Genomic DNA, 14,607 nt, shown 5'->3' with positions numbered 1-14,607 from the left:
GGATGGAGTGCGGCACAAACCCGAGCTCATTCCCCTCAACCACTGTCTCAACATGATAACCATCCTCAAACTGAAGCACATTACCACCATCTGCAACTGTTGGAAAGACAAAACATAAAGAGCCGTTCCTCATTTATGGGACTTGAGTTCCAATACAATGTTGGGTTCCCAAGTGTGTATAGTCCCAATCTCATTTATTGGGGGTCCTGAAGGGTCACATTTATCTCTATAAATACTAGTAGAATGATCAAATGTAATAACACAAGATAAGCAATAAGAATTACCTTCTTCTGATCCCTTTAAACGTTTCTTCATGGCATCAAGAGCAGGAAGATTCTTGGCTCAGAGAAATCTCATCATAGCCGTGTAATACCCTTCTCGGCCTTTACCTAAAACCAAAATCCAAATATCATCAAAATGTCAGACACAGATGAAGAAAAACCAACAATTGAATCCTCAAAATTGAGGACGAACAAGAATGTCACAGTGGCGTTCAAATTAAACGGAAAGAACTATCCGTTGTGGTCGCGATTGATGAAAGTCGCGATAGGAAGCAGGAGGGGATATTCGCATATCCAAGACGAACCACCCGAACTGGGCAGTAAAGGATATCGAGAGTGGGAAGAGACCGATCTGGTTGTCTTTTCGTGGATCATCGATAATATCGAACATGATATTATCTCCGACTTCGCTCACCATCAAACGTCCAAGGCACTGTGGGATAACCTTGCGATTACGTTCGAAGGAAAGGCCGATCCATATCAGATTTATGACCTGGAAGACAAAATAATGTACATGAGACAGGGAAGTCTCGATCTTGAAACATATTACCGTCGTCTCCACGGATTGTGGGTGAAAATCGATCAAACTCAGAAGCAACCGGTCACGTGCTATGACAAGGGGATCGGGCAATACCGACAACACGCAAGTGATAAGCGACTTATCAAGTTTCTCACGGGTCTGAACCAGGAGTATGACCACATCCGACGGGAAATCCTCAAAGAGCAGCCGTACCCCTCAGTCGAAGAAGCCTACGGATGGGTGAAGAAGGAGGCGGCTCGACAGAAGATCATGCCACCGGCATCCGCTCCACCCACCGGAGACTCCTCTGGCGTAGGAAGCGCCGATGCATCATCGGGGGAAATAGGCTACGGATTTGGAGCACAGAGGTACCGACCGAATAATCGAGGAAGCCAACGACCTCCGCCACCAGCCAGAAACACGTACCAAACCGCCGGAGCCGGAGGGAAACCGGACAAAAGCAAGCTGTGGTGTTCCCACTGCGGGAAGAACAAGCATACAAGGGAGACATGCTTCCTCCGGGTAGGATACCCGGAATGGTGGGACGAAAAACAGAAGGCACGAGCACAAGGAAAGCTCGCCGCAGTCGGAATCGCGGAGAACAACCCGCGACAGAATCCATCGAACCAGAACAGAGAAGGAGCAATTGGAGGAGGGAATCAGACCAGCAACCCTCCCCAACCGGAAATTAGCGGTGGTAGTGGTTGCGGCGGCGGAGGGGGGCATCCGAATCGGAAATTTCGTGGAACGGACCGGAGCAATGACGGAAGATCAGCAATGGAAAAACGGCGCAGTTACAGGAGGTAAAGGGTTTGATCTTCGATCAAGCCCTAACAAACCCTTGACCTTGCAATTTAATCCCCCAAAGTTCCTAAAATATCAGAAAGTACCCCATGCTATTAAAAAGGAGACCCCAGATTCCTTATATTTTATTAAGCCGTCCATACCTGTTAGAAATTGCAGTTTGACCCCAAAAGTTGACCCAATTGATACAAAAAACCGTTTTGCACCTCTGATAAATATTTCCGCTGCATTAAACGTGCAAAATAGTGATAGAATTGATAGAAGAGGGTGGATTTTTGATTGTGGAGCCACAGATACCATGACTCCCGAAAGGACAGACTTTAGTGATTTTAGTAAAGTCACGGAGACCTATATTAGAACTGCAAATGGAGAATTAATTAGAGTAGCAGGGACGGGAACCATAGAAATCTCTCCAAGTCTTCGATTATCAAACTGTTTGTTTGTACCAAGTCTGTCTCAAAGATTGATGTCAGTTAGCCATGTTACACGAGAATTAAATTGTACTCTCCTGATGCACCCAAATTATTGTGTTTTACAGGATATTCGAACGAGGAAGATCGTTGGGCGTGGCACTGAGAACAAAGGACTCTACTACGTGGATGGGGTAGCTCAACATGGCAGTGCAATGCTAGCTCACGGATCTGCGAGAGAAGAAGCTTGTCTGTGGCACAGAAGACTAGGGCATCCTTCCTATGGTTATTTTCAGCTTTTGTTTCCAAACTTTAAAATTCCTAAAGATTTTTCTTGTGAGACATGCGTTATGGCCAAGAGCCACAGACAATCTTTTAAACCTTCCAATACTCGTGTGAAATTTATGTTTGAACTTGTGCATGCTGATGTGTGGGGCCCTGCGCCAGTTATTGGGGGAAAGGGATTTAGATATTTTGTTACTTTCATTGATGACTGCACTAGGATGACTTGGGTTTACTTTTTGAAACACAAATCTGAAGTAGCCGATAAATTTGTCCTTTTCTTCCAAATGATTCAAACCCAGTTCCAAACCACCATAAAAGTCCTTCGGTCAGATAATGGGAGGGAATTTGTCAATAGTGATATGTCTGAATTTTTTAGAAAAAAAGGTCTGGTTCACCAAACCTCGTGTGCCTACACACCGGAACAAAATGGGGTTGCTGAGAGAAAGAATAGGACAATTCTAGAAGTAACCCGGGCTATTATGCTCGACTCCAAGGTCCCAACCTTTCTTTGGCCAGAAGCCGTGGCAACCTCTATCTATCTCATAAACCGGCTGCCCACAAAAATCCTCAACAAAAGAACACCCCTTGATATCCTCTCCCAACAAGCCAAAATACCCGAATCCCTTAGCATGTTACCTAAAGTGTTCGGATGTACAGTCTATGTCCATATTCCCAAACATGAAAGAACAAAATTTTCTCCGTGTGCTACTAAATGTGTTTTTGTGGGGTATGGGATAAACCAGAAGGGTTATCGATGCTTTGACCCAAGCACTAAAAAGATTATCACCACTATAAACTGTACCTTCTTGGAAAACGAGTTCTTCTACCCTCACCACCTTGGCAGTCAGGGGGAGCAAAATCCTGAAACTAATCATGGGGACTGCCTAAGTTGGTTTGTGTCACCTCCAAGTCCTTCAATTGCGGAACCACTAGAGACTATAGCGGTCGCTGCCGCCGAGCACGCCTTCCCACCAGAGTCTCCTCAACCACCTCAAGATCAACCTCAACCGATATCCCAGGTATCTCCTATATCACTGCCTGAACAAAATACTATAGTTGATACTAACACCACAGAAGAAGAAGAAGAAGAAGAAGAAGAAGAAGAAGAAGAAGAAGATAATATCATTGATAGTGACACTGGGAAGTATGTCCTTCCAAATCGGAGTACTCGTGGCATCCCTCCGAAACGATACTCTCCCGAGAAGATTGGTACAAAGAGCAGATATGGAGTTGCAAATTTTGTTCAAGGAAATTTGAGCAAGATGGCACGTGCGTTTGAAGCGGCACTATATGAGGAAGAGGAAATCCCACAAACTGCCGAGGAGGCAATGAGACACAAACACTGGAAAGAGGCCATGTTTACAGAGATGAATGCATTAATGAAAAACGACACATGGGTGAAAGGAAAACTGCCAGAAGGAGTCAAAGCTGTAGGGTGCAGATGGGTGTTCACTATCAAGCGAAGACCAGATGGTTCAGTCGAGCGATATAAGGCACGACTGGTAGCAAAGGGATATACTCAAACATACGGAGTTGATTACGCTGAGACCTTTTCACCAGTAGCAAAGATCAACACAGTCAGGGTTCTATTCTCAATCGCGGCTAACAGAGATTGGCCACTTCACCAGTTCGACGTGACGAATGCTTTTCTGCATGGTGAACTGCCTAAACCGATCTTCATGGTTCCTCCTCCAGGATTCGGAAATGAGTTTCAGCCTGGAGAAGTGTGCAAACTCCAGAAGACGTTGTATGGACTTAAGCAATCTCCAAGGGCCTGGTTTAGTCGATTCACTGAAGTAATGAAGAAATATGACTACAAGCAGAGCAACTCAGATCACACATTATTCATCAAGAAGAAGAATGGGAAAATCACGTGTCTTATCGTATATGTTGACGACATGATCATCACAGGGGACGATGAAGAGGAGATCGGCAAATTGAGGAAAAACTTGTTCAAGGAATTTGAGATGAAGGATTTAGGTCCTCTTAAGTATTTTTTGGGAATTGAAGTTCTGAGGTCAAAAATGGGTATCTTCATCAATCAGAGAAAGTATATCCTCGATCTTTTAGCAGAAGTGGGAATGATAGACTGCAGACCGGCAGACACCCCAATGATACAGAATCACGGATTACAGGTAGTAGAAGGAGCAAAGCTCACAGACAGGGGGAGATATCAAAGGCTTGTAGGTAAGCTCATTTACCTATCTCATACTAGGCCCGACATAACATATGCTGTGGGAGTGGTAAGTCAGTTCATGCACTCACCACAAGAAGATCATTGGGAAGCAGCTCTCCGAATTGTACGTTATTTGAAGGGTACTGCAGAGCATGGGGTGTTGTTTGAGAAACATGGACACTTGGAGATCAGTGGCTTCACTGATGCAGATTGGGCAGGGAACCCAAATGACAGAAAATCCACGGCAGGGTACTTTACGCTAGTTGGAGGAAATCTCGTTACTTGGAGGAGTAAGAAACAAAAGGTTGTTGCACTCTCAAGCGCGGAAGCTGAGTTCCGTGGAATCAAAAGTGGCCTCACTGAGATATTGTGGCTAAGAAAGCTCATGACAGAGCTTGACCTGTATGTACCAAAACCGTGTAGACTATTCTGCGACAACAAAGCTGCGATTAACATCTCTGAGAATCCAGTTCAGCATGATAGAACGAAGCACGTGGAAGTTGACAGACACTTCATCAAGGAGAAAATTGAAGCCCGGATTGTCGAGTTTCCATATGTGAAGTCAGAAGATCAGTTGGCAGACATTTTAACCAAGGCGGTGAATTCAAAATCATTCAAGGAAGTATTGAGCAAGTTAAGTATCGGAAACCCCGTTACTCAACTTGAGGGGGAGTGTTGGAAAGACAAAACATAAAGAGCCGTTCCTCATTTATGGGACTTGAGTTCCAATACAATGTTGGGTTCCCAAGTGTGTATAGTCCCAATCTCATTTATTGGGGGTCCTGAAGGGTCACATTTATCCCTATAAATACTAGTAGAATGATCAAATGTAATAACACAAGATAAGCAATAAGAATTACCTTCTTCTGATCCCTTTAAACGTTTCTTCAGCAACAAAAGCAAAGCTGATGATTACCACGACAAGCAGATAAACATGACACTTATTACACCACCATGGGATCCCACAAACTGCAATTTCACACACAAAGATATCTAAATAAATTAGTGATGTGGGCTATACCTGATTGGTGGGGTGTTTTGGATGAGGCCCTAGTCCATTTCACAAGTGATGACAAGTGCTTTATCAATGGCCCTGGATTAAACTTTAAAAAATCAATTTTTTTCAAATAAAATTGAATTCATGAACTCAACAAATTACTTCCACGGTAAACTAGCACACCATTCAAGAAAACAAGTTAAACCCTATAAAAAATCAATATTGTTTGAATAAAAATAATCTCAGCTGCTCCTCATTTTACTACCTCAGCTACTAAAAATTTTTAAAAATCAAGAAAAGGTTACCAGAAGGTGCAGCTTGAGCTTCAAACTTAGATACAAAAGTGATTACAGGCAAGAGAACAATGAAGATGAGGGCAGACCTCATCCCTCTATCTTCAAAGACGAAAAGGGAGGGAAAAAGAAGCGTTTTTGTGTGCCTACACAGAATAAAAAAAGGGCTGGAGTCAAGATTCCTCTAAGGAAAGAGTTTGTGCTTTTCCACTTGATAAAAAGATTGAATCTTTATACCATGGAGGCAAAGCAAAGCTTCAGCTAAATTTAATTTATACTCCTATTTACTTATGACTCAAAATTCTACCATTAAATTACTTCTCCAAGATTGGTAAATTTCAATACTTGTTAAAAATAAAATTTATCCAACTGACAAAGTGTAATGTGAGTCAATAAGTTAAATATAAATAAACATAACTTACATGTAAAATTAATTCGAGGATTATACTTCGTAGTAGTATAATGTAAAATATAGATAAATTATGAAAAAAAGTTTTCTTTTTGGTAGTGATGATAAAATTAGGGAACCACAATTGCACCAAGTTTTAAACATTTCATACTTATTAAAAATATTTGATACTGTAGTATTTATTTTTATTAAAATTGAAAATGCGATAGAAATTGTAAAATCAACAGTAAAAACATTTATTTCGACTATTATATCTGACTCATCCTATTATGATGACTAGGATTCTTTAGTACACGTGTGCAATTATCATTGGATCAGTGTGGTCAAGAGTGCCACATCACCAAGTTTTTACGTCACACTCCATCCAAAAAGCTCTCCGACGATATAAATAATAAAACCGAGTATTTCTCTGAGAATTAGAGATCGCAACTAGCAAATTCCGACAGTTCTTAGCTGGTTTGTGTAATTCTTCCTCTTTTCTGTTGCATTTCAGATTAATCTTAGATCCGTTTTGCTATGTGGAAACCTGAAATCGTTTAATCAGCTGTTTTTTTCTTCAAAATTTAATTTTGAGGTCGTGATTTTATTTTATTAGATTTTTTATAGTGTTTGATGCTCAGCTGTGTCTACATTTGCTATGTAATCGAATGGAAAATTGAATGATTGCTACTCCGGAAACGCAGATCTGGTGGTTATCGTTTTAATTGATTGATAGATTGATTTGGTTTTATCTTATTTTTTGATTTCATGGCCGATCGCTTTGGGTCTCATTGTCTTAATTTTGATAGATCACGATTTCTGATATGGATTTGATGGTGATAAGGAGTGAAATCCTCGTTGAAGAAAGTATGTTTAATGCTATGAATTCTAGGGTTTAATTAAATTTGGAAAGTGCAGGATATTTAAACCCTGGAGCTAAGTCTAGTTCTTCAGATTTTGTGCTGTCGTTAGTCATTTTAATTTTTACTGATGCATTTCTCTTTATGATGTGACAGTTGCTGGAATAATTTAATCAACGAGAATGGGAGGTGGGTTTAGGGTGCTCCATCTGGTTCGACCTTTCCTTTCGTTTCTCCCGGAGGTTCAAAGTGCGGACAGGAAGGTTCCATTCAGAGAGAAGGTTATATACACTGTCATATCTCTGTTCATTTTCCTGGTCTGCAGCCAGCTTCCGTTGTATGGCATACACTCTACAACTGGTGCAGATCCATTCTATTGGATGCGTGTCATTCTTGCTTCAAACAGAGGCACGGTGATGGAGCTTGGAATCACCCCAATAGTGACATCTGGGCTGGTTATGCAACTCTTGGCGGGTTCAAAGATCATTGAAGTTGACAACAATGTGAGAGAGGACCGAGCCCTCCTGTAAGTTATTGAAAAAGGCGTATGTTTGTGCTTTTGACGATTTGTGATGAATACAAATTGTAAAATTTAGATCCTTGTGGAGAAATTTCAATAAATGCCATCTGTGAAACTGGAATTATACCTGAGCAATATGTATATTACTGTCAGCATCGCATTCGTTAATCTGATCTTAAGGGGTCAAATTATGAGATTACGTTTCTTTAATTTGTCTTCTTGCTCATATCTTTTGCATTTCAAGTTGCCTAAGTGGACTATCCCAGATTGATTACATGTATTACTTGTATTGCCATGCTAATTGTCACTGTCTCTGTCCTTGACCAGAAATGGTGCACAGAAATTGTTGGGCATCTTAATTGCAGTCGGTGAGGCTGTTGCATATGTTCTTTCCGGGATGTATGGCAGTGTGGGCCAACTTGGAGTTGGGAATGCAATCCTTATCATTCTGCAACTCTGCTTTGCGGGGATCATAGTTATTTGCCTGGATGAGCTTCTCCAGAAAGGATATGGCCTTGGCTCTGGCATTTCACTCTTCATTGCAACCAATATTTGGTAAGTGGTGATTATATCCAGTTAATTATGTATTCCTACATTCTGGACAAGAGTGTGGGTATTTTACCTCTTAGAATTTTCTTAATTTTACAGTGAAAACATCATCTGGAAGGCATTTAGCCCAACTACTATTAACAGTGGGCGTGGAGCTGAATTCGAAGGTGCTGTCATTGCTTTGTTCCATTTGTTGATAACTCGGACCGACAAGGTTCGTGCTTTGCGAGAGGCATTCTACCGACAGAACCTCCCCAACGTCACAAACTTGCTGGCCACTGTCCTGGTCTTCCTTATTGTCATTTACTTCCAAGGATTCCGTGTAGTTTTGCCAGTGAGGTCAAAGAATGCTCGGGGGCAACAGGGTTCTTATCCTATTAAGCTGTTCTACACTTCTAATATGCCCATTATTCTGCAGTCTGCCCTTGTATCCAATCTGTACTTCATTTCCCAGGTGAAAAGCTGTTTATTGTCGAATTAATGAGATGTGATGCCTTATTCCTCTCAAATGCAGCTGCTAACTAATCTTTGCTTTTCATTTTTGCAGTTGCTTTACAGGAAATACAGTGGGAATTTCCTTGTAAACCTTCTCGGAAAGTGGAAGGAATCTGAATACTCTGGTCAATCTGTTCCTGTTGGGGGTCTTGCTTATTATATAACTGCTCCATCTAGGTAAGCAATAGTGATAATATTGGAGCTGTGTTTGTATTCATTAAGATTCTTGCTTTATATGTTGCTAAGTTGATGTGCTTACTTTGATCCTTCCACAGCTTGTCAGATATATTGGCCAATCCTTTCCATGGATTGTTTTACATTGTATTCATGCTGTCAGCATGTGCTTTATTTTCAAAAACGTGGATTGAGGTATCAGGATCCTCGGCCAAAGATGTGGCGAAGCAGCTGAAGGTAATCTTAGGGTGCTCTACCCTCTGAGAATTCATAATAGGTCATGCATGCTAAAATCGAAAACACTCGAGACAGTTAGTCCATTATTTTGCCTTTACACTTCCACAGTGCTGTCAAGTTGATTTTTCTCATACGTTTAGCAAAGAATTTAATCACGTGCGTATGTTGTTTTTAAGCATAAAACATGTTTCCTGGATCCTGATGTGTCGTGTGAATGTGTGATGGTGCTGAAATGTTGGTAGTGACAATTTTTTCACAACTTGAAATGCGATTATTACCAAGATAGATTCATGATTCTTTTCTTTATTCAATATCACTACTATATTACTGGTACACAAACACAATTCTTTACATGTCCAAACTTTTTCTAGGAACAACAAATGGTGATGCCCGGACACAGAGAATCGAATCTGCAGAAGGAGCTGAACCGGTACATTCCCACCGCAGCTGCATTCGGTGGCGTGTGCATTGGTGCACTGACAGTCTTGGCAGACCTCATGGGTGCGATTGGCTCCGGTACAGGAATTCTGCTGGCTGTCACCATCATATATCAGTATTTCGAGACATTCGAGAAGGAGAAGGCCAGCGAACTTGGTTTCTTCGGTTTCTAAGACATTCTGGTGAGCTAGCTAGTTACAAATGACTGATAACTTTTCAATTTTGGTTAGCTGAGGAATGTAAAGGAGATAAACCCTGTTGGCAAAACCATGGAGAAATCGTAATGGAGATTGTAGTTGAGTTTTTATTAGTCTTTTCTTTTGCATTTAATGGTCATTTACTCCTAACAGAAACAGTTACATAGTGTGACGGATGATGAAGCGCGTCTTAGTTGGCAATACATTTTTCCTCCCATAAATAAGTTGGAGGCCAGTGATGAGTTTATATGTAAACATAGTACTTAGTATATAGCTAAAACGAGCTATTTATGCAAATATTTAGAATTCGAACTATAATATCATTGCGGAATTGAAGTTTGTACTGTAAACTAAAGAATAGCCTAAAATCACATTGGCTAATTCAAGAAATTTATGGAGCTGAAATGAATCCAAATAGATGAAATGAAGTCACAATAATGATCAACTTCATCACTAATTGTCACTTTTCTTTAGTATATTCAACCCTTTTAAAGATAAAGACGGTTTACACTTTACACTTTCTCGATATAGGATGAAAGAATGAAGGTCACTTTCTTCAAAATAATTGACAACTTTTAAATATTAATAAATCTCTAATTATTAACGTCGCAATATTAAAAAATCCTAAGATTTGCTAATTATTACTGTTACAAACATCAGATTGCCCACACATATCACCCTGTCCAAAAACCGCGTTTTCTCAGACAGAGCGCGAATTTACCATTTTAACCCGCCACTGTAACAGATTCAGGCGAGCACGACTTCCAAAGCAAAGGGCAACACCGTCCAAAAGAGTCTGGAATAAGGATTTTGTCCCCACTGTATTTGTGTGTTTCTACTTTCTAATTTCCAATGCATTGCTTCACTCCACTGTCTAGCAGCCTCTCTCTCTCTCTCTCTCTCTCTCCCTCTCCATTTTTAGAGCAACATCCAAGCTTGCGAGGTGCCCGGCTGTGAAGAAGAAGTAGTTCTCTAGAAACTTCTTTATTTCTTTGTCTGCTTACATTATTAGATTCTTTGTCATTCCAGCCGAGTGTGAAACTTTTTTTATTTGTTTAAAGACTGGATTTTTGTTTGGCTTCTTGTTTTGTTCTGGGCTTCTAACGATATATATACATGTATTTTCTCTCTGGTTTGAGCTTTGTCTACTTAAAGATTCCACCTTTCTTTGTCCTTAGAGCTTTGGGCGCATACAAATACACACACTACACCCTCGCGTGCGTGTACATCTCTGCATTTTATGCCATTTTTTAAAAACATTTTCATAGTCTTTTTTATATCAGGGGTTGAAGAGCTTCTTGTGTTTAGCGCCTCCGTCGATAGAAAAGCCCAAATCCGCAGCTTCATTCGGTTGAAGATTTCTGGGGAGGCGAGATTAACTTTTGGGTGTTGGTAAAAATCAAATCTTTTCTTATCTCTTTACCTTCTTGTTTTTAACCCTTGGGAGGGTGTTGTCACGTGACTGCCACGTGATCCAAGAATGATTGTTTGTTTGTTTAATCATGAATGTGGGGTCCAGATTAAATTTGCAGGGATGAAAACTACTTTTTATTGACTGTGGTTTTATTTTACAAATATATGTGACCAATTTTGTACGACCAAAACTAGTTTATTAGAAAAAAAAATAAGTTTTTTTATATATTTAAATTAAATATATAGATGCTTATATTATATGGAAAGTGCATAATATTATGGTCATATATTTATGATTTGTGTATAATTTTTTTACTTTTTTTAAACCATAAATGTAATTAGTGCATACTTTAATTCAAATTTTAAAAACAATAGAAAGGAAATTCAAATATAAAAATAAAAAATGAGGTTAAAGGCTAATAAGTCTTTTTAACTTGTCCACTTGCTATATTTATTATTTTAATATATAATTAATACATCAAATTATTAATATAACCTTATTTTGGTTGTACAAAATTTGGTTGATTATCATCACTCTTCGATATAGTGATTGTCACTAATCCCGGGTCCACCGGTGTGCTAGGGTGAACCGGGAACTAGTGAGCCGTGGATGGCTCTGAGAGAATCATATTTATTTGGTCCCAAATGGTTGTTACCTAATAGATGGAGTGGTTTTTCTTGTCTACTTAATGGTGTTAGCCTGTTGGGTGGATTGGATCTCTAGCATTTGGATTAGTACTTCACTCATTAAACACTAGATTTGTGTACAGACATATATATATAGGTATATATATATATATATATATCTTGTTCAATCTATGAAAGATTTTCATTTAGGTGGTGTGAGATATAGAGAGATGAAGATTTATTGCCTCTTTAAACCCCCCCTTCCGTTTTCAATATAAAGGGATGAATTCAATACGATGATAGCATTTTATTGTATATGCCAAGTTGATCAGTATATGTCAATGTGGTCTGTTTTTCTGCCTCCTCTTTTGTGTGTAGTTGGTAGACTTATCTACCTGATTTGTGCATGGTTTATGTTCTTCGTTCGTTTTAAGCTGTTGCTAAGTAGGCACCATCCTTGCTAATGCAAAGTGCATACAGCCTGTGTATAAATTTGTGATTTTCTGAGTAGTTTCTGATTTTCCTAATGATGTGGTTGGTTGGCTCATGGATTATTGGCACAATTGGAATAATCATCAAGAATGAATGTATCTTAAGAATTTCTGACTGTTTCCACCACCCTGTTGGTTGTTACCAACAGACAACAAGGTGTGTTTGAGTTTGAGACATACCTATTTTGAGCCTTGTGGGGACGGACGTCTTCTTGTGATAAAAGTATATATCCGCGAATTGCTTCAAAACTAGTTTATTGCTTAGGATATTTTCTGTCTCCATCACATGTTCTTGCTCTACTTTTTTTATTCCAGATTTTGTTCATATTGCTACTTCTTGCTGTCTGGCAAATACAACTAAACATATCATTCCACTTGCATTTGAGGGTGTTTTTGTTTATGGGATCAAACATTGTATGCTCTAATAAAGTATTAGTTTTTACCTAACTTTTGAATTATGCATTTGTTTAGTAATGATTTGCAGAACTTTGTCTAGTTGGGAAATGAGTTTTCTATGCCTTATGCCAAATTCACTTTACCTAATCTTTTAGCCAAAAAGGCATTCTTCATGCCTCTAATATGGCTCTTCTTTCTTCTTCGTCGTCTTCTTCTTCGTCTCCTGTATATTCGTTATGAGACATGCTCACTGTGAATGATTATTGTGGTAAAATATCATCTCTGAATACTTGATCTGCTTTCCTTATTTGTTGATTCAGATGGATTCGGTGAAACGCTCTGTGGTCACACCGAGCAAGAGTGGATTGGCGCGTGCCATTGCCAAGGCTCTACACATTCGTGCGGTCACAGGTGTAGCTCCGGACGATGATGGTATTCTGAAAGATCATTTCAAGCACGTTGACGAAGACGAGGAGGAGCTCCTGCAGGATGACGAGATGGTCCGAGAAGTTTTTCTCTCGAAACTGTTTGCTTCAGTTACTGCTGTTAAAGCCGCGTACGCGGAGATGCAGTTTGCTCAATCTCCTCACGACGCTGATGGGATTCAAGCTGCGGACAGGATGGTCGTATCCAAGCTTAAGTACCTCTCCGAGCTGAAGCAGGCTTACTTGACGAAACAGCTGAATGAGGCGACTCCGGCCACCACGTTGCTTTTATCCGAGATTCAAGAGCGGAAGAGTTCTCTTAGGATCTACGAGGTCACTGCCAAGAAGCTCGAGTCTCAGCTCCAACTCAAAGAAGCGGAGGCCGCCTCTCTCAGAGGGAAGCTATTGGATGCCAATAAGGCTAACACGTTGCTCGAGAAGCGGCTGAGCTCGAGCGGGCAGTTTGTCGTCCCCGAGAACGTTCAGCTGTCTGACACGAGGGTCGGAGACTTCCTGTCTTACCACAGGCAGACGTTGAAATCTATCCGAAGCTTCGTGCAACTTCTGATCAAAGAGATGGGATCTGCTGGCTGGGATTTGGATGCTGCGGCCGACTCCATTGAGCCGGGCACTCGTTTCAGGAACCCGAGCCATAAGTGCTTCGCGTTCGAGTCCTTTGTGTGCAAACAAATGTTCGATGGCTTCAACTGCCCCGATTTCTCCTCGGAGAAGGCCATGCCGGAGAGGGACAAGAGGCACGTCTTATTCCTCAACCGATACATCGAGCTGATATCCGCGAAGCCTAAATCTCCGTTTGCATCATTCTGCCGTGCAAAGTACTTGAGAGTCGTGCACCCGAAGGTGGAAGCCTCTCTCTTCGGCAGCTTGGAGTCCGTGGCGTCCAGTGAGCCACCAGGGACGCCCTTCTTCTCGGCATTCTGTGAGATGGCGAAGCGCGTCTGGCTCCTGCGCCGCTTGGCTCTATCTTTCGAGCCGGGAGTCTCCGCCTTCCAAGGGAAGAAGGGGGACCGATTCTCGGAGGTCTACATGGAGAGCTTGGGCGACGATGCCCGGTTGCAGCCGGAGCCTCTCGTGGCATTGAGCGTCGTGCCCGGATTCAAGATCGGCAAGACTATTGTCCAGTGCCAAGTTTATCTGTGTTGATCTTGTCCTGGATGATGAAACATTGGCTTTATTTTAGGGTAGTTTTTTTGTTGAAAGAAATCTGCTTTTGTGAAGGCTTTACAATTTTGTTAATAGATTGGTTAGTAGAGAATGATGCTAAGTGTATATTTGTAGTACTTTGTTTGTATGATAGGTAAACTTGTTGATTTAGAGTTTGGTAATGTGTTTGAAAGTTATATTGTGGCAAATGGTGAATAATCTAAAAGGTGAAAGTTATATATTCCCCATCCAACAAAAAAATTAGATTTGATGGAGGTTTGATTTTAATAAAACAATGGTTGGTGTATTGTTCTGAAGGCGAGCATGTGAACTTTTACTTTTTAAATATTTTTCGTTTAATTATAAATAATTGTATAATTTTGTATACCAAAAAATAATATGGCCGAGGCAATCGTTTCGATTTTTTAACGTTTTTTCTTTGACAAATGTTTAAAATTAGTTTTTAT

At 40.5% G+C, this 14,607-nt stretch overlaps 2 protein-coding genes across 4 annotated transcripts; both read left to right on the top strand.

Moving 5' to 3' along the window:
* Nucleotides 1-6,529: 6,529 nt before the first annotated feature.
* On the top strand, nt 6,530-9,737 carry LOC121767389 (protein transport protein Sec61 subunit alpha-like). 2 transcript variants are annotated; one of them, XM_042163650.1, is made up of 7 exons: nt 6,530-6,631; nt 7,171-7,540; nt 7,862-8,089; nt 8,183-8,537; nt 8,631-8,755; nt 8,854-8,989; nt 9,361-9,737. In XM_042163650.1, the coding sequence occupies exons 2-7, from the start codon at nt 7,197-7,199 to the stop codon at nt 9,598-9,600; spliced, it is 1,428 nt and encodes a 475-aa protein (XP_042019584.1). In that variant the 5' UTR covers nt 6,530-6,631; nt 7,171-7,196; the 3' UTR covers nt 9,601-9,737. The 2 variants fall into 2 exon arrangements, with proteins under 2 accessions (XP_042019584.1, XP_042019585.1); XM_042163651.1 differs by having other exon boundaries at nt 6,617-6,637.
* A 699-nt stretch (nt 9,738-10,436) lies between these two features.
* LOC121769564 (protein GRAVITROPIC IN THE LIGHT 1-like) lies at nt 10,437-14,381 on the top strand. 2 transcript variants are annotated; one of them, XM_042166413.1, is made up of 3 exons: nt 10,437-10,588; nt 10,908-11,016; nt 12,872-14,381. In XM_042166413.1, the coding sequence occupies exon 3, from the start codon at nt 12,872-12,874 to the stop codon at nt 14,138-14,140; it is 1,269 nt and encodes a 422-aa protein (XP_042022347.1). In that variant the 5' UTR covers nt 10,437-10,588; nt 10,908-11,016; the 3' UTR covers nt 14,141-14,381. The 2 variants fall into 2 exon arrangements, with proteins under 2 accessions (XP_042022347.1, XP_042022348.1); XM_042166414.1 differs by having other exon boundaries at nt 10,468-10,588; nt 10,893-11,016.
* The last annotated feature ends 226 nt before the right edge of the window (nt 14,382-14,607 follow it).

This window comes from Salvia splendens, chromosome 15, assembly GCF_004379255.2.
Source record: "Salvia splendens isolate huo1 chromosome 15, SspV2, whole genome shotgun sequence".
In the NCBI taxonomy this organism is placed as follows: domain Eukaryota; kingdom Viridiplantae; phylum Streptophyta; class Magnoliopsida; order Lamiales; family Lamiaceae; genus Salvia; species Salvia splendens.
This window is presented reverse-complemented; position numbering and strand designations above follow the sequence as displayed.